Below are 24,910 nucleotides of genomic sequence, written 5' to 3'. Positions count from 1 at the left end.
TTTTACTTCCCAAAATATTATTGGTTATATTTCAGTCCAACTTCTACAAATCTGATCTCATGCTAAAAAAAAAAAAAAAGGGCTGAACATATCAAATACTTTAGGAGCTATTCATTTTCTTATTTAAAGTAACTGTCTATAGAATTTCCACATAAGGAGTTGCCTTCACTTTGCACAGTATGCAGCAAGAAAAGATGAGACATATGACATCCCATACTAAAAGACAGATACAATTAGCCCCATTATTGTTGGCTTTGAGATTATAGAAGAAGCATTTTGGCTCCCCAACGGGCACTGGGCTCACAAAACACATGTCACAGATCTTTTATGACATGATGCCAATCATTGCCTATATACAACCAAGTACATTTTAAAACATATAATAAAGCAGTTTTTAAAGAGGGATGACTCACCTGTTTATAATATTTTTTTGCAGACTTTAATCGTTGGTACAGGGCCAAAAGAACTTCTTGGATGTACATCTTAGCTCCTGAGGGGCTGAAACCTTCTCCCTTAGAGACCCAAACTGGTCCCCGTAAAGGTGTGATGGAATTTTGCAGGCATTTTTCAAGCAGAGGAACTATGCGAGAAAATAAGGGAAAATAAATTCTTTTGACCCAACCGAAATGCATTGCCTGGAATAAGCCCCAATACCAGAGCTAACTCTTAACATCTATTATTTATATCTGACCTGGGTTAAGTCTTAGAGAGGCAAATCCTGCCTTACTAGTGGCCACCATGAAGGATGTATTTATATTGAGACACCCCCAATGCAAGACTCATAAGCTTTGTGAGCACACCTGAATAGTTCTGAAGTGTGCCTAACTAGCTGCACAGAGTGTCATGGTGTGCACTGATTGCCTTATCTTCTCATTTATCACAGATGAGTTGGAACCAACCTTGCTGAAATCTACTTGCATTGTCCTGATAAAATTGTAAGATCCATGTTGTTTCTGTATATAGCTTCCCATAGAGGAGTTTATATACCTAAAACATCACATCTGGAAATTATTCATAAAATATAATCCACACCTTTATAAGCCATCCTATTCAAGTCTTTTCATTGACACTGCTTAAGTAACCCATAAAATAGTGTGGGAAGGCTGTTTAAAAATAAAGGGGAGATTCTTAAGTAAGCATTTCATCAGACTTTTTTGTTTTTAAGTTTCTGAGATATAAGCTAGGCAAAGATCTAGGAATGCTATTCCAGCATGCATTTTGTAAACAGATAGAAGATATTTACTTGTGGGCCTGCACTGTAACATCCATATGTACCTGACAGACATGTTTATACATTTTTTCACACGATTAGCTTATAAAGTCTTTCTAGTATAAAATAATCAAATAACATGGCAGCTAGCTAATATTTTTCAAGATTCAATTTCCTTCTGAAAAGCCAGAAATAAAAGTATTTTTAAAAATCTTAGGCACACTTAGGAACCCAGGAAAATGAAAGGATGTCTTTTTTTTTAACTTGGTCTTTAAGTACACATGTGACAAACATAAACATACAAGATAACTACAGGGCTTGACTACTTTATTCTGATATGTATTTCTACTAAAAGAGAAATTAAATGGTCACCAGCAAAGAAAATAGGTTTGTGCCACTAGTTATGTTATATGTTGCATATTTTATGCAGAGAGGCCTAGTTTAGCAATCTGGAAACTGAATTACAATTAGATTCAGCCAAGCTGCTGAGAGGTTGAGTTATGCAAATTGCTAGTGGTATTCTGCTGAATTTTGCTCTTAGTAAAAAAGTTATGCATTTTATTGCATAACTAAGTTCTGTAACTCTCCACCAAAGAGCAATCTGAATCCCTTCTAATATATTCAACACCAAGGAAGATGTCAGACATAGAGTGTAAGACTTTCTAAGACTACAATATATAAAAATAAGAGAAAATTATGACCCAATAACTATTTAGACATATTCAGATGTGTGCATAAAATTCATTCATCCAGCCTGTAAAATAAATTCCTATAATTGATATATCAAATCATTTTTATATTCTTGAAGCAACTGCTTTTCTAAGTTTTATCATTAGATATACTAACTTTGAAAAATATGATCATATGTCTTAAAAGAAATAAAGGAGAAATAAACTTTTTAGAATTATAACTCTTCAATATAAAAAGTAAAATACAAATCACACTTGATTACAATTTTTCCTAAAGAAACATAGCTAAAGAATAATTACTGCATTTAGTTAACTTCTAATTAACTAAAGTATTATTTGTTAGATTTTAATCTGTACACTTTAATAGAGGCACTCATTACACTTAAAACAATTTTGAAAAATGGAAGAATTACATAAATAATTGTTCATTTTTTATCAAGTTAAATAGAGAAGTAGATAATCCTAGATTTAATTTTCAATTTAAACTTAAGAAAATGTTATCATATTTTCTAGTCTTTCAGCCTTATTCATCTATGCTTCTCACAAAATAACTTTTGAATGCTTTATGGCAATCCAAGGGGCCCCAAAAAAGAATTTCATAGATCTTCTAACACAAAACCCCACTTATTTACAGAATTTTTACCCTCCAAAAGAATTTAAGAAAAAAGCACTGTTTAGAAAAAAAATACAAACTATATCAAAATGTTAAGCAAAGTCAGAATTGATACTGGATGGAAAATCGCTCCCATGCTCCACATGATTTATGTAATTAGGAATACTATGGAAACCAGAAATAGCAAAGCAAAGAAAGCAGTATTCACAAGCAGGTTTTAGAAGGGACCTCAGAATCTGCTCTGAACTTGTTAAATAATCTGTTCAGTATTCTAGAATCTCCCTGCTGGAAGCAGGGTCCTCATTATAACCAATAGAGCACTAATAAAGGTTAGCCTCTGAACTAGGGATTAGAAGGCTCTTTCTTTTTGGAAGCTGCAAACTAGTAACTTTGATGATCTTCTTGAAAAGGAAGACAAAGCACACTCCAAGAACAAACAATGTTTCCACTAACTAGGAAGGTACAGAAAACATAAGAAAATGATATGCCTAAGTACTTAGAAAGGAAGTATAAGTCAGCCTAGTATTTTGAAAAAATAAAATTTATCACTCAGAATGAAAGAACTCTCCAAAGAAAAGAAGCCTTGCTCCAAGATGATAGTTATGAAATACAATAAATTTTTTACTAAAAAATAGAAGTCACTTGACTTTTCAAATACAACTGTAGATTTTTAACATTAGTATGAATCATTACGTATTTTTAGTGGTTATTCATAATATCCTGTAAGAAAGAAGAAGTACAAGTATTCTTAACTAATGTTTTTTTTTTTCTTTTTTATACAGAGGTGTTTTTTTTTTGTCAAATTCTTAAGTAAAACTGCATTCTGTTAAGGAAGACTGTCATAAAGATATGAAAGAAATAAGGGCAATGATTTAGAACAGGTAATAGATGATTTTCAGCTTTAGAAAGTGCATAAACTTAGATATTGCTCTGAACTAGCAAAGGCCATAGTAGATAGCCAATGGGGGGGAAAATGGCTTTCCCAAGAAATAAATAAACTCCAGCATATTATTTTGTTTGTCCTTCCAAACCATGAGCTTCTCCTTTAAACATACTCAGAAATACTTATCCAATTCAAGAAGGTTAGCTGGCTCCTATTAGCCTGTGTCCCTTTAATATTTGTGTGCTTACCTAAACACAACTTTTTTAATTTCTTATGTTTGAAGACTTTATTACAGGTGTGCTACCTCTTTTTTCCTACTGACACGATAGTGACAAGAACTCTGCTTTTTCTGTAACTTCAATATTTTCATTAAGCAAGTTCTCAACATTTTTATTAGATAAATGACTTGGAAATTAATCATTCCTTAAATTTATCAATATGCATAGATCAGTCAAATGTGATCATTCCACTGGGATAATTTCCACCACTGAAAATTTACATGGATGATTGCTTTTTATCTGTTTTGTTCATTCTCTAGTTATGACTATAGGCAATTCAAAAGTTAATTCAATATTTCCAGTGGGCATGGAATAAAGACCCATGGTGCAGAATAAACAGATCTGTGCCCTAAAGGAGTGACTTCATTGGGTAGAGTTAATACTGAGCATCATGGGTAAACAGAGATGATTAGAAATAGTAGTTAAATTAATTTCAAAACTATCAATGGCTAGATACTTTTCTCATGCATGTTGTTTCATTTCCCCTTCATTTCTTTCCTCCTTTTGCCACCTGTTAATATATTCTTCATGTCCTTCAAAACTCATATCAAGTGTTACCTCCTCCGGCAAAATGTCCTGTTACTTATATCCTCTGTGCTTCCCAGAGCATTATCCATACCTTTTAATATGTATTAGTTCCTATAGTCTCCTCTCAACTTCCATCCTTCAGGAAATTCAAACCTTCTGGAGTTTGCGGTCATGATATTTCTCAATTTGGTAAAAAAAAAAAAACAGTGCCCAATAAAAATTTAATGGATGAATAAATAGTACTTTGGATATATTGTGGACAGTATTTAAGATGAGTTTTAAAACTATGAGTCCAACTACAAACATCCCTTAGAAACTGTAACTTTCTAATCTAATGAAAATTTGATAAATATACCAAAACCTGAAGCACATTTAGAGTATATAAGATTGCTTTATTTTCATTTTTCCTATCAAATTATTGTGAAAACTAAGGAGTAAAATATAAAAACAAAATATGATTTGGCAAGGAAATATTAACTAGTCAGGAAAAGGCCAGACGTGGCTATTTATAAAATCCTTGGAAAATACTAATGTGCCTTTCCTACCCTGTCACAAATCACACTACTATGGAAAAACACACACAACAAAACTAAAATAACAAAGCAATAATATGAAAGTCAAAATAGCTATTTTAAATAATAATGTTATAATTATTTATATAGCTACATTAAATAATATAAATAACCCCTTTAAGCACACTAAACACTATGAGTTAAATGCTATTCAAAAAAATAAACTGTTCAGCTTTCAAGAGGACTTTATAATAAAACACGTTAGCACTGATAAGAAGCTTGAATTTATTCGGATTCTTGATGGAAGTAGTGCGAGAGTTTTTAAAAAGGAGCCAAAAGTCCCTCTAATGAGAAACCACCAAGTTAATGAACTTATCAAGTATATATAGACTGGAATATTTTGTCAAGTTCTGTACCTAGGGAATATACATCCTTCTGCAAAAGCAGCATTTACATTAAAAGAGGCACTTTGCTTACTGCATTTGAATAGAATATGGAAAGCTAAAAAGAGATCTTGTTTATTAATATATTTTTAAAGCCCCAGAAACAACAAAGGGCTTTAATAACCTATTTCCAATTAGAAATTAAAATTCATGTGAATTGAATATCTAAAATCATCATTTACATAATATTCTAATTTTCACATTTCAATCAGAGTATCTGAGACTATGGAAAAAAGAGTACTACCCAGAGCAATAATACCTATAAGGAAAGTTCTAGTGCTCTTTGGCAGCAAATTTCAGATCTGTCTCAAAAATACTCAGCTATTGTTAACAGAACACCATTGAGAATTACATCAGGACATCTGAGATTTTCCCATCAATTTAATTCAAATTTTTAAAAATAAATTTGATCTAAAAAGTTCTTAAAAGTTACTGAGATTTGACTGCTTCTACATCTGTGAAGTATGTCTGGGGGAGTTTGAGCTAATGCCAAGGCATGTGTGTATTCTAATGCTCCTTATCTAGTTTTAGGTAATAGCTGAAAAGCTCCAGTCCCGGACAACAGCAGACACCACTCAAAAGTCTGGTCTGCTGGGAAGGTTGGAATGATGGAGAGCATACTGTCTCCTACATTGCTTGATTTATATCAGTATATTTTCATTCAAACAAAATTAAACTTACAGCTACTGTGTACTTTTGTGTATATGCTATATGTCAAATCTCATTGTCCCAAAGGTACTTATGAGAAAAGATTAAGCAGTTGTTTTTTTAAATACTGATGCCTACCCAAATTTGGATTTTTCCTCCACTGAACAAAATGACAAGCATACAATTGCTATACTTAGAACAATCTTTCACAGCTGCTTTAGTTTTTCACTGATCCTATTAAACTGACGGCATGTTGCCTGTGGGGTCTACAGCGTTATAATACTGCTGCAAGAGACATTGATTTGTATGATAGGATCAAACAGAATGAGGATGCATTGGGGAGAAGAATTTCATAGGTCATATTGTTCCATATCTGAGTAAAATTTAATTTAGACATTGTGACCTTTACACAACACCTAGTTATTTTAATTGCTGATATGTGGGTGAAAATTGACATTGGGGCTTTGGAAATAAGAAATCTAAGAAAGTCTCCTCCATTTTGAAAATACAGCCTGAGTCATGTCTTTTCTTAAACTGAACGAAGTAGCTGTGCATTAAATATGCTGGCACATCTTCTGCTTGAGCAAGTGGACCGAAATGGTGTGAATTGTTAATGCCTTGCTGCTTTGGTTCACGGCTTGTGATTGATCATTTGTAACTATATCTACTCCTTGTTCCATGAAATCAAGTATGGAGTAATGGGTTCATCAGATTTTGGGGTTAAATTGAGAGTGAAGAGGTACTGTGTGTGGAAATAAGAGTTGCCATGTTCAGGGCTGGCCTTGTAACAGCATGGAATCTAAAGGCGATATTCAAAACCACTTCACTCATCATACGCTTACTGATTCTGAATAGGGCCCATTTGCAGGGGACATTTGGTAGTTTTCCAATACGCTTTATGCCTCTTTCTACTTCCACCGCCATGCACATCTTTTTTTCATACACCCCCAGTAGCACATTGGTAGAACAGGTCAGCATACACAATTCATTTATTTAAATAACTTGATTTATACAAGTAGAAATAAGCTGGTATTCTATTGTTTGAGTCTCGTCTTTCCCCTCAACAACAAAAAAAGTGTATGTCTTTGAAAATACAAGTATTTTGTGAACTCAATTACTTGGGCATCTAAAATAATATAAAATAATTGAATTGGTATATGTGCAACTTTGTGATTACTTAAAGAAGTGTTGAGAATTAATTATACCTTATCTCTTTTTATGTGACTGTGGTCTGTACCAATGCATAATAACTAAATATATGTGACCTGCTTTTGAAAACTTTAAAGCTCCAAATAAACATTTAAAGTAGTATATTAAGGTTAGTTTTGGAAAGTACACTGAATGAAACAATAAAATAAACAAAAATATTAGAAGTAAAGACCTTTAGAAGTGACACTATATAATTGCTTGCTGTAATAATTGACACATTATTATTTTTTATTTCTGTTACCATTCAGAAAAGCTTAATCCAAATGGTGTTAACTGAGGCACCAATTAACTTTTGACCCAGTAGGAAAAGATATAATAGAAAACACTAAAACTTAGGAACAAAATCACATATACAAAGCTTTTACATGTGTAAGCAACATTCAAAGCAAAATGTCTCAAAATTCTAGTTTTACATTGCACAGTCATAACTTACACAAATCTAAAAAAGTCACTGAATTCTTTTCTTTTCTCTGTTTCCTTTTTAGTTTCAAAAGCAGGAATAATAATAATACCCATCACACATATACCTAATTCAGAGAGATCTGAGTCAGCTAATATGGGTAAAATTGTATTGGTCTCCTTGAATGCAAGTAATGCCAACATATTAATTATATTTAAACATTTTATTTAGCACATGAAATATATATCACGAAAAATTTTATGTTTAAACGTGATAAACTGAAATGTCGCAGTTTCAACATACAATGGAAAGCTTCCTTTTGACATTTATTTCTCAGTGTTTGTTTCACAAAAGCAAACTCTTCCATAATTGGTATTTTTACATATTTTTGTCTATTTTATTTCTCCTCTAGAAAGTCTTAGAAAGACTTTTGTTAAAAAAAAAAAAAAAAAAATTTGGGCCTCCCCTGGTGGTGCAGGCGGTTGAGCGCAGTGCTGTGAAGCTGTCTGCAGCTTCTGCAGCGCGGATTCGATCCCACATGGCGAGGCAAACCTTTCCTGTCTCGCCCGCTGCTCCCCTCAGCAGTGTATTTCAGTCAGTCTGCCTGTTCTGCTTCCTGCTCTGTCTCTGGTGAATCCTCTCACCCTTCTGCACATCTGGCCTGTACCCCGGTTCTTATATGCATGAATAAATAAATCTTTAAAAAAAAAAATTTTGTTAAAAAAATAAGCTGTTTTATAATAGGTCATAACAATTAAACTATTTTTTGTCTTCATTTAGCAATTATAATTTCTGAAATAATGAACTTCTAAGATTTTTGAAAAGTCATTAGAACCAGAGCAAGATTTTTAGTGCTAAAGTTCAAAAAGATAAAAGAAAAATAAGAGACATAAAAACAACACTCTAGAATAAAAAACTCCAAGAGAAGGGGGGAAAATCAAGGACTTGGCTAAAAAATTACATAAATACCAAAGCAAGTTTAGCCCAACAAAACCTATGAGGTGTTATCATATCTTCATACATATAAAAGAGTCTATGTTTTAAAGTCTTCAAAAGAGAAGCTCTGACAGATACTAAAGAATCTACGAGCACAATATACAGCTTTGTGAATGTTCCTATCACATAATTCTGCATTCACATATTTAATAAAAGATGGCAGTGATCCAATTATAATGGGGAGGTCTCTGACCGCCACTAAAAAACCTTTTTGAGTCAAGCCTAAACAAATTTCCTAATATTCCCTATAGATCAGTAGTAGAATTGAAAATCAATGATTTATTTGGGACTTTCTGCTTTTGTCCAAGCAACAAGAGCAGCCCCAGCTTTATGAGTGGAAATCATTAGTCCCTGAGTTCCATGTCTGAGTCAACCTAAACCAAGTCAAAGCATGCACTGAGGAATATCTGAAGATGTCTCAGTGGGGACTTTCCTACACAAAGTGGGCCTCAGCTGGCTACCACCCTATATCCCAATATATGCTAGAGCAATTTAAAAGTTGATTAATAACCATGGGTACCTAGCATCCCTCTTCAACAAAAGGTCATGTTTTCACATTTTATAAAATCTGAAGAATAAAGATATTTATGGGAAAGAGATCCAGGGATGGAAGGGAGGCAAATGTACTTAATCTTTTCCCTTTTAAATTTTTTTATTGACATAACATTGGTTTTAACACTATACAGGTTCAAGTGTGCAGCATATAAACTAACATCTGTATATACCACATTTTGTTTACAACTGTAAGTCTAATCTCTTTCCATGTAAATATACCTTATTTTTTTTTAAGATTTATTTATTTATACAAGCACTGGGTACAGTCAGAAGCGCAGGAGGGTGAGAGAATTCACCAGAGCCAGAACAGGGAGCAGAACAGGTAGACTGATGAAATACACTGCTGAGGGGAGCAGCGGGCAGCAGGAGAGGTCTGCGCGCCATGTGGGACCCTCGCCGGCAGAAGGGGATCAAACCAGCGCTGCAGAGGCTGCAGGCAGCTTTGCTGCCCAGCGCTCAACCACTGCGCCACCGGGGAGGCCATATACTTTATTTTAAAGAAAATATTTAGGAATTAGTTTGATCTTAATGCTTGCAAGCTCTAAAATAAATAACAAAATAAACAGTTTATGAACTTTTGAAAAAATAAACAATAATTACAAATTGACCCAAAAACAAAACAATAATTACTAATTGACCCAACATGGGTCAATTCACATATAAAACAAATATTTAATAAGCAGAGAGGGATACCATATGGGAAATTCCCACCTGAGGCTTACGATCTCCATCTCCAATACCAGAACATGACCATATTTCTTCCACAGGAAGTAGGTACCTATAGTCTGTGGCCAACATCTATTCTCTTCAAGTTAGATAATGCTAAATCTGCATGGCCCTTCCCAGATAAACAAGTATATCTGCAATAAGGCAGAACTTATAAGATCTGCAAAGCTACTAATTAAGTCCTCTATTTAGAATTCATGACTGCTAGTTTTTAAATGTATCTCTCTAGAAATGATAGAGAAATGTGTCACTTAGTATCCCAAACAAGGTGAAAGAAGTTATCACAGATGCAATTTCTTTCTTGGAAAAAGTATTAAAATGAATCAGAGTAGGGATACACACACACACACACACACACACAGAGTTGTCCCTATTTGGGACCTGAAAGCAATGTTATGTCCATAGTTAAAACTATTTGAACCATTGCATAGCAGAGGAGAAGCAGTACTAGCAATTCAAGGGCAGTACTTGGCATTTTTAGGGCATAAAAGGAGAAAGATACATTTCATTAAACTTACTCTCAGTGTTGTAAATTAACCACTGACATCATCAAAAGGCATCTAAGCACAATGCTACCCAGAAAAGGGCAACATCTGTTTATAATACTTAGCCTCTATAGTACTTAGAAATTGTTGATCCCTGGGTGACAGATTAAATATTTGAAAAGTTCTTACCAGGCTAAACCATGAAATAAGAAATTTTTTAAGTAGAAATTTAGTAGGAATCAATGTACAAACTACAGTCTCATATCTAAAAAAAAAAAAATAAATAAGAACAGTAGTACAAGTAAAGGATAAAGGAGTTAAAAGCAAATTGTGAACAAAAATTGGGGGTCTTTAGTTTTTGCTTTCAATATAGATCAAGGATATGATGTGTCTAATAGAAATAATCACACAGTTAATAGGTTATATACTGACATTAAAAGAGGAGAAGAGGAGGGGCTACTTCATTTGTAGTGATTCAGAACATTATGTACAATATGGGTTCCCACAAAAAGGAACATCACAAAAGTTATACCCAGAACAGAGAACGGTGACCATGATGGTGAAGAACTAGAAAAATAGTTGGGGAGACTAGGGATATTTAACTTGGAAAATATTTAAATCATATATGATTAAATATTTGAAAGGTATTTACAGACAAGAATTTTATATTAATAACTCCAGAAGGCAAATTCAAGAGCTAAGATAAATGTTTGACAGACTAGATTTCAATGATCTATGAAAGAAGTGTTATACAAAAGAAATTATAGCAGTCATAAATGGAACAAGCAGTGACAGAATGGATACGTGTTGAAGATGAATTAGAGGGGACTCATGACAAAGGGAGATTTTAACAATTACCAAAAACCTTGCTGAAATTCAAAGTAATCAGTAGCACCACTCTGAAGTAGGTAAAAAATAAGTTCTCACTATTTGCTTTAATATTGCACTCCCATGTAGTAAATGAGAATCGTCAAGCTTTTAAAGTTCTGTGGTATATGGCAAAATACTGTTCATAGAGTGGTTGGTGAGTCACTAATCTTAGTGAGAACTGCCAAAAAATTAGTTAAGAGTGGGTAATTCATAGCAAATCTAATTTAATAAATATTTTAAAATTTTAATTCATTCATTTAAAAAGTATGTTTCATCAATTACCATGCTTCAAATACTATAACATAAAGTTAGAGAAATAAATCCCATACATAAAATAAAGATACTATATAAACAAATGCTATGATATTGTACAGATACAAAGTATCGAAATTTATAAAAAGGGAGGACTGATAAAATAAAGTTGGATTTAAGTAATATTTTGAAATTTTGCAAGCTGACACCTTGATTGAAATTTTGTGAGAGACTCAGAATCAGAAGGCCCAGTTAAATCATGTCTGAATTACTGATGCACAAAAATTGTAAAACAAGACAAGTCTGTTGCTTTAAGTTTTGGGGTAATTTGTTACACTGCTATTCATAACCAACACAGTTTGGGTTACAATGTCATGCATCCCATTATTATCCACAATATTTGTTGCCCTGCCCTAAAGGAAAATTATACTTCCCAGCTCACTTCATGTCCGGCTTACCATGTGATTTTCAATGCCCTTCCCGGTGGAAGGATTATACAGCACATGCTGATGAATCAGCGAAATAACATATGACATAGCTAGTATAAGTCCTTGATCCAATTTTTAAAATTGTGCTGTTTGTCTTTTCATTTTTTAGTATAAGTTCTTCATATATTCTGGATATTAAACCAGTATCAAATACATGATTTGCAAATGTTTTCTCCCATTTTTAGGATTTTTGCTTTAGTTTTTTTGTTTGTTTTTTTTTTTAAGATTCATTTTATTTATTTATGCATACAAGAGCTGGGTGTGGGCCAGAGTTGGGGGGTGAGAGGATTTCACCAGAGACAGAGTGGGGAGCAAAACAGGTGGATCTACTGAAATACACTGCTGAGGGGAGCAGCAGGCAAGACAGGAGAGATCTGCTGTGCCATGTGGGTTAGTTTCCTGGCCAGGGATTGAATTCATGCTGCCTTGGCTGCCAATAACTTCATAATGCTGAGACTTAACCCCTTGCGCCACCAGGGAGGCCCATTTGCTTTAGTTTTTGACAGTGTCCTTTAATGCATAATTTTTTGAAACTTAACATAGTTCAATTTACATAATCATTTCTTTCATTGTGCATACTTTTAGTGTCATGCCTAAGAATTCATTGACAAATTTAAGGTCATAAGGATTTACCTCTAAGGCAAATCATATGGCTTGTCCAAAAGCTTTTTTTTTTTTTTTTTTTTTTTTTTGTTTTGTTTATACATGCACTGGGTACAGTCAGAAGCACGGGAGGGTGAGAGAATTCACCAGAGCCAGAGCAGGGAGCAGAGCAGGCAGAAGGATCGAAGTACACTGCTGAGGGGAGCAGCGGGCAGCAGGAGAGGTCTGCACGCCATGTGGGACCCTCCTCCGGTGGCTGGGGAGCAGCCGGGGATCGAACCGGCGCCGCAGAGGCCGTGGGCAGCTTCGCAACCCAGCGCTCAACCGCTGCGCCACCGGGGAGGCCCTGTCCAAAAGCTTTTAAAGTAACCTCCAATCGAAGTTGGTTCTAAATTTATCATATAAATTTTGACCATGGTTCTAAATTTCAGAAACCCAAACTGTAGTTTCACTCATAGAAAAATGGGAAATTTATTATTAAAAAGAACACTATCTTCTTCAGTCAAGGTAGAGAAACAACTTGAAGAAAATATTGCAAACCTAGGAATCCGACTGCTAACAAAATTAAAGAGAAAATAAAATGTTTATAAAATGGACTTCAATCTTATAGTCACAATAGATTAGCGTATGCATGAAAATACAACAATAACAACCAAAAAATTAATTTGCTAGAGGAAAAAAGAGACCTCCGTTTGGCATAAAGGTAAACATATGGTCTGAGCACATACATCTAACAGGCCTCCCTGATGGCACAAGCATTAAGATGCAACCTCTGAAGCTATCTGCAGCCACTGCAGCACAAGTTGGATCCCCGGCCAGGGAGCTACCCACATGGCGCAGCAGACCTCTGCTGACTCGCCCACTGCTCCCTTCAGCAGTGCATTTCTGCGATCTGACTGTTCTGTTCCCCACTCTGTCTCTGGTGGATCTCTCACCCCCTACACCTCTGGCTTGTACCCCACTTCTTGTATGCATAAATAAATAAATCTTTACAAAAAAGAGAGAAGCTGAAATCCTGAAGACCAGTTGTGAGGACACGGGAAGTACATCCAAATCTAACTACTCTTAGGTTATTATAAAAGGGAAAATAACTGTTACAAAGTGAGAAACACTAACGGGGGTGAGGAGAACTAATGGAAAAATAAAGATCAGATCTCAGAAGGCTCACTCAAAACAATCTGTCAGAGGTGCCAGATCTCAAATACTGTGAAGAGGTGACATTTATGTTAATAGAGCAGGCGGAAAATCTCTTTTGAGTTTGGGACAGTTATATAAAGAGTACCCATAAAACATGAACAAATTGGAGAATACCAGGAAAATTAGCATAAAATACTCAAAAAATATATCTAGAAAATTCAAAAAATGTATGGGCCTAAGATTAAGAAAAGGCAATAGCAACAGAAATCCTGTTATAGGGGATCCAGGCAGAACAATAATAGATCAAGGAGTCCAGAACAAAATTAGATGTCAGACTGTGGGAAAAATACATCCTGGGTAGGACTATTTAACTCAGGGAGGTGAAAATGGATAAGACTGGTTTCAACAAAGGATGCTATTGACAAACTTGGAACATATTGACTTCATCTCTCTCACTATGAGATATCCTGCAAGAAAAATATCTAAAGAAATACATTAGAAAAACACAAGTATGGACCAGAAAGTAAAATTTAAAAAAAAGAGCTGGAGTGAAAAATGCAGCCCCAAACATACTAAAGAATGGAACTTTTCTGAAGGGAATAGGCATACAGTAGAGAGAAATCTTATCCACTGTGGAAAAGAAGGACAGACGCATTAACTCAAGTTCAAAACCTGAGGGAAAACTAAGTCTTGAGGAGCAACGGTGGTAGTGTTGGTCCCTAATGTGCATCTAAGTGCATGAGTCTCAGAAACATGAACAGCTATTTCAACTCATTAATTCACCAAAAGCTAATCTCCAAATGGAACTGAGGTAGGGGTAAGAGGAAGGTGTCCACATGAAGTAGGTTTCTCAGGCACCAACAATTCCATAGTTAAGAGGTCATTACAGCAGCCATTGTGACCCATGATTGAAAATACTGCTGCAGAGACAAGGTAAGACCTATGCCACCAGACAGGGCCTACCCTTGGGTCATCATAGGATCCAGAAACATGGGACTTGGAAAAGAACATTAAGATTATAGGGATACTTTACAAAGGGAAAAAACAAAGCAATTCAAACAAATCTTTATGACCAAGACTACTACCAAGGTGAATCTCCAAATACTGCAAGAATGCAATACTCTCAGCACCCTTTATGATGATGATGATAACAGCAATAAATGGTGACAATGTTATATAATTCTTCCTAAGTATCAGGCACTTATTCTAAGAACTTTACATACAAATCACCTAATCCTTACAACAACCAACAACCTACGTAAGTACAATAATCCCTATTTCACTGATGAAGAGACTAACTCTCAGAGAAACTAAGTAACCTGTCCACAGATGATAACTGGCATAAAGGGAATTTTGACTCTGACTCTGGAATTAAAAAATTAACCAATATTTTAGGAAGTCACTTTGAAAGAGGAGACAGGGTCTGCTTATCAATTTTCCACCTCAAACTATTATAAATATTTAATGCCTTGGGGGAAAATTGCTTCCCAACAAGTTACTTCACAGGGTTAGACCTTGCTCAACAGCACAGATTGACTGGTGTCTTGGAAAAACTGATAAGAAGACTGTTTTCTCCTCTCTGCCTTCCCTCACTTTGTCTCTGCTATGGTCTTGGCCAATAGTCACACAGACCTGTATTAAGGCAAACAAAGAATCCTGAAAACACCATTTTGGTTGATTACCCATACTAGAACCTAGGGATCAACTTTTATTCTGAATGTGCTGGTAAGGGGCTGTGATCATCTTTTGATTGAGGTGGAAGTAGAACACATGAGAAAGTCGATGTAGACCCAATTCAGTGTGTGAGATCTTGAGGGAAGAGACCCACTGCAGAAGTCTGGAAAGTAGCTGCTGGAAAAATTCCAGCTCAAACCAGAAATACAGAGTGATCTGGCTAACAAAGGGAAACATAAGAAATTAGGGACAACTTTAATTTTTTTTGAATTTTAGCTTGAGGAATTGGAACCTTTATCATATTTTAACTCATAAAAGTAAGATTACATGATTTTGGAGCTAATTTCTATATGGAATTAATTTAGACATATTTCTTTGAGATTTTATTCTTTGAATTTAATTTCTCCACACACAAAAACATTTGATAATGGGAAGAGTTCATATTCAAATTTAAATTTGGGCAATCTCTATGGTATTGGAGTTTTGTGGTTGAATCAATCTTATCTTTTGATCTCATGGCAAAATCTCTAAAGAACTTGCCAGCTAGCAATTTTGGCAATGTTGCTTGGCATAATTTGGGATAGAAAATAAACATTCAATGTTCCATAGCATGATCTTATCATCAATTTAATTAATGTATCATCTTAACACATTTCAGGATCCTGGGATAAATTTTACACTATCACAAGTGGGGCCTCCCTGGCGGCACAAGGGGTTAAGACGCAACCTATGAAGCTGGCCACAGGCACTGCAGCACGAGTTCGAGCCCCACCCACATGGTGCAGCAGACCTCTCCTGACTCACCCGCTGCTCCTCTCAGCAGTGTGTTTCGGTCAGTCCACCTGTTCTGTTCCCTACTCTGTCTCTGGTAAATCCTCTCGCCACCCGCAACTCTGGCCCGTACCCCAGTTCCTGTATGTATAAATAAATAAATCTTTAATAAAAAAGATTAAAGTTTGGTTAATGGAATAAACAGCTTCCTGAAGGTTCTGAGACTGAAGATCTTCAAGGTGAGAGGAGGGGAAGAAGAGGGTTGGTGGGATGGAGGAAGGGTGTCTCTTCTGGTTTACCATATGCAATACTTAAGTCAAAGAAATTTGCAGAACAAAAAATTGGGGGAGGCCTTCCCCGGTGGCACAGCAGATTGAGGGCCGCACTGTGAAGCTGTCTGCAACCTCTTCAGCATAGGTTCAATTGCCGGCTGGCCAGGGAGAAACCCACATGGTGCAGCAGACCTCTCCTGCCTCACCTGCTGCTCCCCTCAGCAGTGTATTTCAGTCATCTGCCTGTTCTGCTCTCAGCTCTGTCTCTGGTGAATTCTCTCACGCTCCCTTGCCTCTAAACTGTACCCCAGTTCTTGTATAAATAAAAATAAATCTTTTTAAAAAAATGAGGGGAATGTTAAGGGGAATGAGTGTTAATAAACAACCCCATTAAAAACAGACAATATATGATGTCCTGCCACTGTTATGTGCTTCTATAATATCAAATAATTCTATATGACTAGAAAATAGGGGAATGATGTCAGTATAATATATAAGTTTGGTTGATGAATGTGTGGTTTTTAATGGAGTCCAATAGAGTAGCAGTAGAATTCTATCTCTCAGCAGGAAAGAAAAAAAGAACTTGGTTTGGCTGCTGCACTGGCGTACCCTCCTCAGAAAGGGGCACCCCCAGTCTTGCATGTCAGTTTCATTTTCTCTTGTGCCTTCCTTAATCCATGGTACAATTGCACTTCTAATCTGTGCTTGGAAATAAAAAGTAACTACTTAGATCTTAACAGTACACAATATTAAATGATTTTTCTATTCTCATACAAAGAAAGCAAGCAAAGTCACATATCAAATCAGTATTAGCACTGATTTATTCAAATTAAAAGATAATTTTAAGGGGCCTCCCTGGTGCGCAAGGGGTTAAGCACAGGACTATGAAGCCATCTGCAGCACAAGTTACATTCCCGGTCGGCCAGGGAGAAACCCACATGGCAAGGCAGACCTCTCCTGTCTCACCCTCAGCAGTGTCTTTCAGTCAGTCTGCCTGTTCTGTTTAGTCAGTCCCCACTCTGTCTCTGGTGCATCCCTTCACCCCCCGCATCTCTGGCCTGTACCCCAGCTCTTGTATGCATGAATAAATAAATCTTTAAAAAAAAAGATAATTTTAAAATAACTCTTAACCTTTCCCCAAGTTGAATTTTAGAAAATCTTAGACCATAAAAGTTTAGAGACCCTATTTGATGCACAAAATCATACTAATAATGAAAAGAGAAATGCAAAAACCTAATGTAAAGTGACTAGGGTGCTACAGACTGGAAGTTCCTCCAATAGGATTAGCTTCTTTAAGTATTTTAAGTCCAGTGAACTTGTTATACTTTCACATGTTAGTAGTTGCATAGGCTAATTTCAGCTGGCATAAGCTTTTACAAGTATGCAAAAACAAAGGGCAAGGCATGCATTAAAATGTGATAATAGCACACTTCTGGGACACGTGAAGCATGAGGCATGAAACTGAATGTCTCCCCCATCCATGAGGTATCACTCCTCAGAGTTGGAAATTTCTGTTTTGAAAAGTAATTCTGTTATTTCACATTTGGAGGTGGGGAGGGAGAGTCAACTTTCTAAATATAAATATAAACAGGGTTCCCTATAGTTTTAACTCTAACTCAAAACTAGTTTTTTGAGTCCAGGTGAGCTCTAAATGATTCAAAGTTGGATAGGTGCTTAAGAAAACAAGCCATTTATCTTTTGTTAATGAAAGTTTGTGATTATAAAATATGGTTGATCACACAGAAAATTTTAGCCAGTGTAATAGAGAAAGCAATCATCTATAATGATCTCTACCCTCAGTCCCTGAAAAAGGACAATAAGGATGGATTTGCTATTTTATATATGTAATACAGGCAAGTAAACTTTAATGATTCTGAATAATAGGTAATTATCTACAAATGCTCTGAAATTTACAGTTGAAAACTCCTAAGTGAAAACTAACTATATTTCATACAAACATTAAAAATGACCAAGAAAAATAGATTTACTTTCTGAACACACATACACAAAAAATCCTTAACAAAAAAATTAATAGCTATAAATAATAAGTATCAAAATATCAAAATGATCATTCAGTAAGTATTAAGGATGATAAACAAGGAGACAGTTTGCTTTTATATAGAACAAGAATATAGGAAGCAAACTGGAGTAGCCAGTATATTCATATGCTAAAATCATTAAAAGTTGTCTGGACCTAGCCTTGAAGTTAAAGTACGCCACTTTATATTTTTGACCCTCTTCCAGGATATGGAGTTCAGTTTTATTTTTTTTTTTGATGGTTTTATGTTTTTATTTTTTTTCTCTTTTATATAATTCTTACATCATTTTTCATTTTTGCACAATGTATGCATTTTTATTTTGGTTATATTCCCCATATAAATCCTACCCCCCCCCCACTTATTTTGGTCCTAATCCCTCCTCTCCCCTCTACCCCCTGTAGTATGTCTCTGGTTTACAGTTGCTTGTTGATTTTGACTTTTTCTTTATTATAATTAGTCTTTTTCCTGGTCCCTTATTTAGGTTTTCTAAATTCCTGCTATAAGTGAGACCATCCGGTATTTTTCTTTTTCTTTCTGGCTTATTTCACTGATGGAGTTAGCGAAAGAGTTAGTTTTAGACAAAGTGATAGGACCACAGCAGTAGCACATTAAATAGTGGTAGTAATAGCACTATCAAAGTAACATCAATCACTACTGAAGTTATAAAATGTAAATAAAATACTAAAAACTAAAAAGTGAAGTGAGGAGCATGAATTACTCCAGTAGTAATTCAATAAATGTTGAATTCATAGTATTTAAGAGACAAACCCATAGAGCTAGAGGTGGATATTTCAAATTTTAACAAGGATATACAATAAAAATGTTTTAAAGTACATTTTTTTAATGCTTGAAAAACCTCTAAAAGTCAACCAAAACGTACTAAAAATCTATCTGCACATACAGTAGGGCAATTGCTTATTTTTCACCTTTGGAAACTATATACCACAGAAATTATCTATTAAACATGAATTGTAATCAATGACTTCTGTTTATTAAATTATGGCCTACCAAAGTCAAACTACTCATCATTGCTTTAAAAACCTAATCTTGTGCTATGCAATACATTGAATATTTGAGTCTCTCCAAAATTTATATGTTGAAACTTAATCCCTAATGTGATGGTATTTGAGGTGAAATGATCACCAGGGTATAGCACTTACAGTGGAATTAGTTTCCTTATGAAAGAGACCTGAGAGAGCACCCTTGTTCATGACAAAACATGCAGACACAGCGACAAGACAGACTCTATGACTCACCAGACACTGAATCTCATGGTGCCTTGATCTTGGACTTACCAGTTTCCGTAACTATGAGAAGTAAATGTTTGTGGTTGAATCCAACTAGTCTATGGTATTTTTCTTTAACATAGCCCAGATGAACTAAGCCCAGATGAACTAAGACATGTTGAAATAAAAGATTACTAAAACCTTAAGGCCTTTTCATGACTTCCCTTTGTATGGGGATGCCATACTTATATTAAAATTAAATTGCTTTAGTAAATCTGTTTTCCCTTTCAATAGTAAAAAATCATGTGAATATATTTTGAAATATAGTTTACAAAATCTTTGCTACTTACCTTTTGAAACATCTTTAATTTTCCTACCATACAAATCATAAAGATATCTGGCTGGTGAATTTAGATTCATTTTCATGGTACAAGTATCTAAAACCTAGACAGAAAAAAAAAAAAACCTATAAATAATTTATTACCATAAGCTCTGGTTAAACTGAATACACATGTAAAGTCCTTTCTATACTACATGGCTATTAAAAGTTATATTGCAAAATAAAATTTAATGAGTTAAAATGTTTCAAATATATGAAATAGAAAAAGGTAGTGAAAATTGCCAGATTCCAATTGTACTTTAAAAGCACATACACAGATAAATTTTTTAAAAGAAGCTGCAACATATTTAAAAGATGTTATAAATGGCTGATTATTGGGTAGATTTTCATCTTACTATTTCCTATATATCCCATTTATTGTATAATGGAAGGATATTACTTCCATTAGTTTATTTTATTTTAATTTAGAATATAAGGTACTTTCTCAAAATTTAAAATATCTTTTAATTTCTTTCCAAGAGTCCTAAAATAAATTATGGTCTGATGACAATTCACCTTGATAACATAATGCTTGGGGGTCTCCCTGGTGGTGCAAGGGGTTAAGCATAGCACTATGAAGCAATCCACAGCCTCTGCAGCACAAGTTCAATCCCCGGCCGGCCAGGGAGCAACCTACATGGCACAGCAGACCTCTCCTGACTCACCCGCTGCTCCCCTCAGCAGTGTACTTCGGTCAATCTGCCTGTTCTGTTCCCCACAGTCTCTGGTGAATACTCTCACCCCCCCCACACCTCTGGCCTGTATCCCAGCTTATGTATGCATAAATAAATAAATCTTTAAAAAAAACATAATGCTTGGATACTAAAAAATGGAATTGATTAACCACATTTCAAGGTTTTCTATTAGCATGAGTCTCAAGAACTTTACTTTTAATGGCTTTTAATATGTAAAGCTCTTAATATTTTGATGTTTTGACCTGTTCTTGATGTAGCTCTTGTAATGGTCACTTCATCAACATCAAGCAGGGAAGACTTAACCATGTATCAGTTAAAGAAAAGCTCTGCTAATTAAGTAAGGAAAATAAAAATAATAGAGAGGAATGAGGGAATTTCAGGTAGCCCAAGGCAGGTTTCATTAGGTTTTCAGAAGTGATTTCCAAAACATGGAATTCATATTTATCTAGAAATACAAAATACATTCCAAATCCAAATCCAAAGTACTGTCTTCCATTTTTACTATTCATAGCTATAAAAAAAACTATTGCTTTCACAACAGAACTATTGAAAGGTAATGCTCATTTATAAGTAACTAGTAAAAATAACATCCTTCAATTGCTTTGACCACATATCTAAATTTCTGCCCACTTTTATCCCTACTTTAAAATTGGAGTTGGTAATCCTACTCCTAGCTCAAGGAACTAATTTTCTTTGTGCCAATGGACATATTTAAATAACTTAATGTGTATATAAAGACAAAGTTTTACTTTCAATCCGGAGAACAATTTTCATTATAACTGATATGTTTTATCTAGTTGCCATATCAAATTATGTTTTGCATTTAAAAGACAGATATTTAGCTGAAAATTTTAACTTAATAAATTGACTTTTCCTGAATTATATCATAAGTTCTCAACCTTTATTCCACTCCGACTTAAATACTCAAATAACAATGCATTGAAATGTACTCCACAAGTGATTATTAACCATGTGAGGTGGAGCAAATCCATTGAGCTCCAATCTGCCTACCTGGCATGAGTCAATGCAGGAATTCAATTCCTTGGAACAGCCCCAATAACATCATTGTCCCTTCCTCTTTCCAGTTTCTTGCCCTTGACAGGGATTAGTACTTACCACCCAAATAAGGTAATAACTCTGGTGGCTATCTAAATATTATTCCATCTGCCTTCCCTTTCATTCTTTTGATCCAATGTCTTAAGTGACTGTAAGACACAAACTGACCTAAGATCCTTATCCCATGAACTGAAACCCTTACTGACGATGCTTGAAAAGCAATATTCAAAATATAAGAGAAAAGGTATTAGCAGAAGACACCAGCTTCAGACAAACAAGGAAAGTGGACCATAATTGACTGACATTGGCATAGGTTCCAATTTTGGTTTTCTTTTTAATACTTCAAGAAATTAACACAGTTGGTCACCAACTAGCAAATCTGTCCCTCTTTTGTCACCTACTGGTCACTTTCTTCCATATGACTTTGTGCTCAAAGAATATGCTTTTCCCACTACCACCACTATCATCCTCATGGAATAAAATACACATTCTTTCTTAGTCAATTATCTTTGACCAATATTAAGAAGCTATAATTGTTCCCATATACCGTAAATAAACATGGCCTCCTCCTTAGGGTGCTCATATTCTTTTATCTTTCCATTCTTTATATTCAATGTTCAACTTGTTAATACTACAACGTATTATTAAAAATGTAATGCTGGGCCTCCCCTGGTGGCGCAGCGGTTGAGCACTGGGCTGCAAAGCTGCCCGCAGCCTCTGCAGCATCGGTTTGATCCCCGGCCACCAGCGAGGTTCCCACATGGTGCGCAGACCTCTCCTGCCTGCCCGCTGCTCCCCTCAGCAGTGTATTTCGTCAAGTCTGCCTGTTCTGTTCCCCACTCTGGCTCTAGTGAATTCTCTCACCCTCCCGCCCTTCTGACTGTACCCAGTGCTTGTAGAAATAAATAAATAAATCTTTTTAAATAAATGTAATGATGTCCTTTGTATAAATTATATTCCCTAGTTATTAATGAGTTTAAATATCTAAATATCCTGCAAGACTATAATTCACCAATTAAACTAAGTAAAATATGAACTATTTAAAGATAGTCCCATTTATTTCACTAAAATTTCAATGATTCCTTAAAATTATCTCAAATATTGTTGCCTTTTAGTCTTAAAAAATCAGTCAAATAAAATCACATGGCATTCTAACTCAAAGGTTTCTCTTTTCATTGTACTAAAACATTAATGAAAATGTTTCTACAAGCCAAGTTTAATGAGTTAAATGAGTTTAAAAACTGGCATTAGAAAATTAGATACTAGAAATTAATAATGCATCAGTAACATTGTCATTCTTTCCTACTTTAAGGATTAAAGGTCCTTACAGCATTTAAGCAATGCCAGCCTTCAGTAATCATTTTCTCAGAGTAAATTATCAGTGATATGAAATAGTACCAATATAAACTTCTGTCAAAAGCTCTGAAAAGAATCCTCTACCTATAAGGTCATTCTTATAATTCACAATTGAAAAATACATAACAGTGTCATCTTACTGTAATATCAAGGTTAATTAAAATACATTTCCACTGATTTGTACCTGTTAAGCTTATTAAAATATTACTGTTAAAAATTCATGTTTCATTAATTTCTTAATGCTTAGTTTGTAAGATACTGATACTGAAATTTAAAACCATTCTGCTGTAAAGCCAGACTCTTCTTGACAAGTACCTGGGAAGAGATTTTCCACAAACTCTTTTCAATTTAATCTACTTATTTACAATTTGGAAGTCACTTCTACTCCCAGGCACATCTGAAATTTGCTGCTTCTGAAACATCCACCACAGGGGTATTTGGTTATATAATCTACAATCTCTGAGTTTGATTTGCTACTACCTCAATCCAAGTAAGAAAGTCTATTTAGCTCAATATAACCCCAGGTCAAGTGAGTGTAGTCAAAAAGCTTCAGACCCAACAATGTCCAGCCTCCTCAAAGACAGAGACCCTTGATACATTTTAACATTTTTTTATGAGGCAAGCCTCAAAAGTATAAGTCCTGATTTATACCTCCCCACACATTCTCTACAAAAGATCCTCTGTCGCAGGGGTCAATAAATTATACCCCATGGACCAATTATAGCCACAGCCTACTTTTGTATGGCTTGTTAGCTAAAAATGACTTACACATTTTTTTAGTGTTAAAAAATCAAAAGGGATATTTTGAGGCACTTCAAAGGCATACAAAGTTCAAGTTTCAGTGCCCACAGGTAAAGTATTCTTGGAAAATATCCATACTGTTCATTTACATATTTTCTATGGCTACTTTCTCATGACAGCAAACATTGAACAGCAACCATGGAGACCATAAAATTAAAAATACTTACTATTTAGACCTTATAACAGTGTAAACCTTCATACTATGTGTACAGCTACTTTAGCCGTGGATTTCTTGCTTCCTTCTTGTTTAAGTCTGTTTAAATAAGGATTCTCTCATTATTTGCAGATAAAGTCATGCTAACTAAAATTGGGGGTGGGGATCCAGGTTCCTTAAAAGAGGAATTAATTCAATGAATATTTGTATAGCACATAGATTACAACTGTATTAACTATATAAACCTAGGAAGCAAACCATTTAATTAAGAACCCAGAAAAGAATTTTAGAAGAAATTTAACAAGCTGAAAACTGTGAAAATGGTTATGAAATTAATTCATTGAATTATTAAAAATATTTCACCTTTGATAATAAATAATGCTTATTCAGTAGAAGAGAACTAAAATTTCACTAGTGAATATTTTGAGAAAAGAAGTCTGTTTTTACAGGTTTTTTTTTCTTCTGTGAGCTCAAAGACTATGAAATACATTATGAATTTTCAAAGAATTAAAGTGTGATAACATGTACTGGGCAAAACTCTACTAGACCAGCATTTTGCAATGACTTATAATAAAAATTATGATTATTATTTTAACCTGATGACACTGGCAGATTGGGTTGAATTTGTACTCATCAAGTATATATAGGTACTCTTTCTGGACAAATCTTAGGGATAAATTTGTTGCTCTGTTATTTGTCTTATTCTCATAAAAAAGGTGATAGTATGAGTGCCAAATCAAATTATTTGTTCTTACTAGTAATGAACACTACTATGTTTTATAAAAGCAATTATTTCCTGTGAATTTGAAATGTGGTTGTTGTGGCATTTTATTATTAAAATGTGAATAGGAAGTAGATAACCACAGAAGATTTTCTAAGTAATCTATTAATTCATACTCCTTGAATATTTTATCCTTAATTGGTTTCTTCTTAAGGATAATTAAATAGCCCAGATTACTTTT

At 34.7% G+C, this 24,910-nt stretch overlaps 1 protein-coding gene across 1 annotated transcript in view; it reads right to left on the bottom strand.

The window, feature by feature from the left end:
- The window catches only part of DCDC1 (doublecortin domain containing 1), a 333,033-nt gene that overhangs the window by 253,392 nt on the left and 54,731 nt on the right, over positions 1–24,910 (bottom strand). Inside the window, exons 8-9 of the mRNA XM_054699296.1 lie at positions 19,858–19,951; positions 414–580 (exon numbers count right to left, since the gene is read on the bottom strand). Coding sequence (XP_054555271.1) covers positions 414–580; positions 19,858–19,951 — 261 coding nt within the window. The remainder of the gene's footprint in view (positions 1–413; positions 581–19,857; positions 19,952–24,910) is intronic.

Source organism: Talpa occidentalis, unplaced genomic scaffold (genome assembly GCF_014898055.3).
Source record: "Talpa occidentalis isolate TD23 unplaced genomic scaffold, MPIMG_talOcc4v2.1 talOcc4.3, whole genome shotgun sequence".
NCBI classification, from domain to species: domain Eukaryota; kingdom Metazoa; phylum Chordata; class Mammalia; order Eulipotyphla; family Talpidae; genus Talpa; species Talpa occidentalis.
Note: the sequence above shows the minus strand (reverse complement) of the source record. Positions and strands in the feature narration are given on the sequence as shown.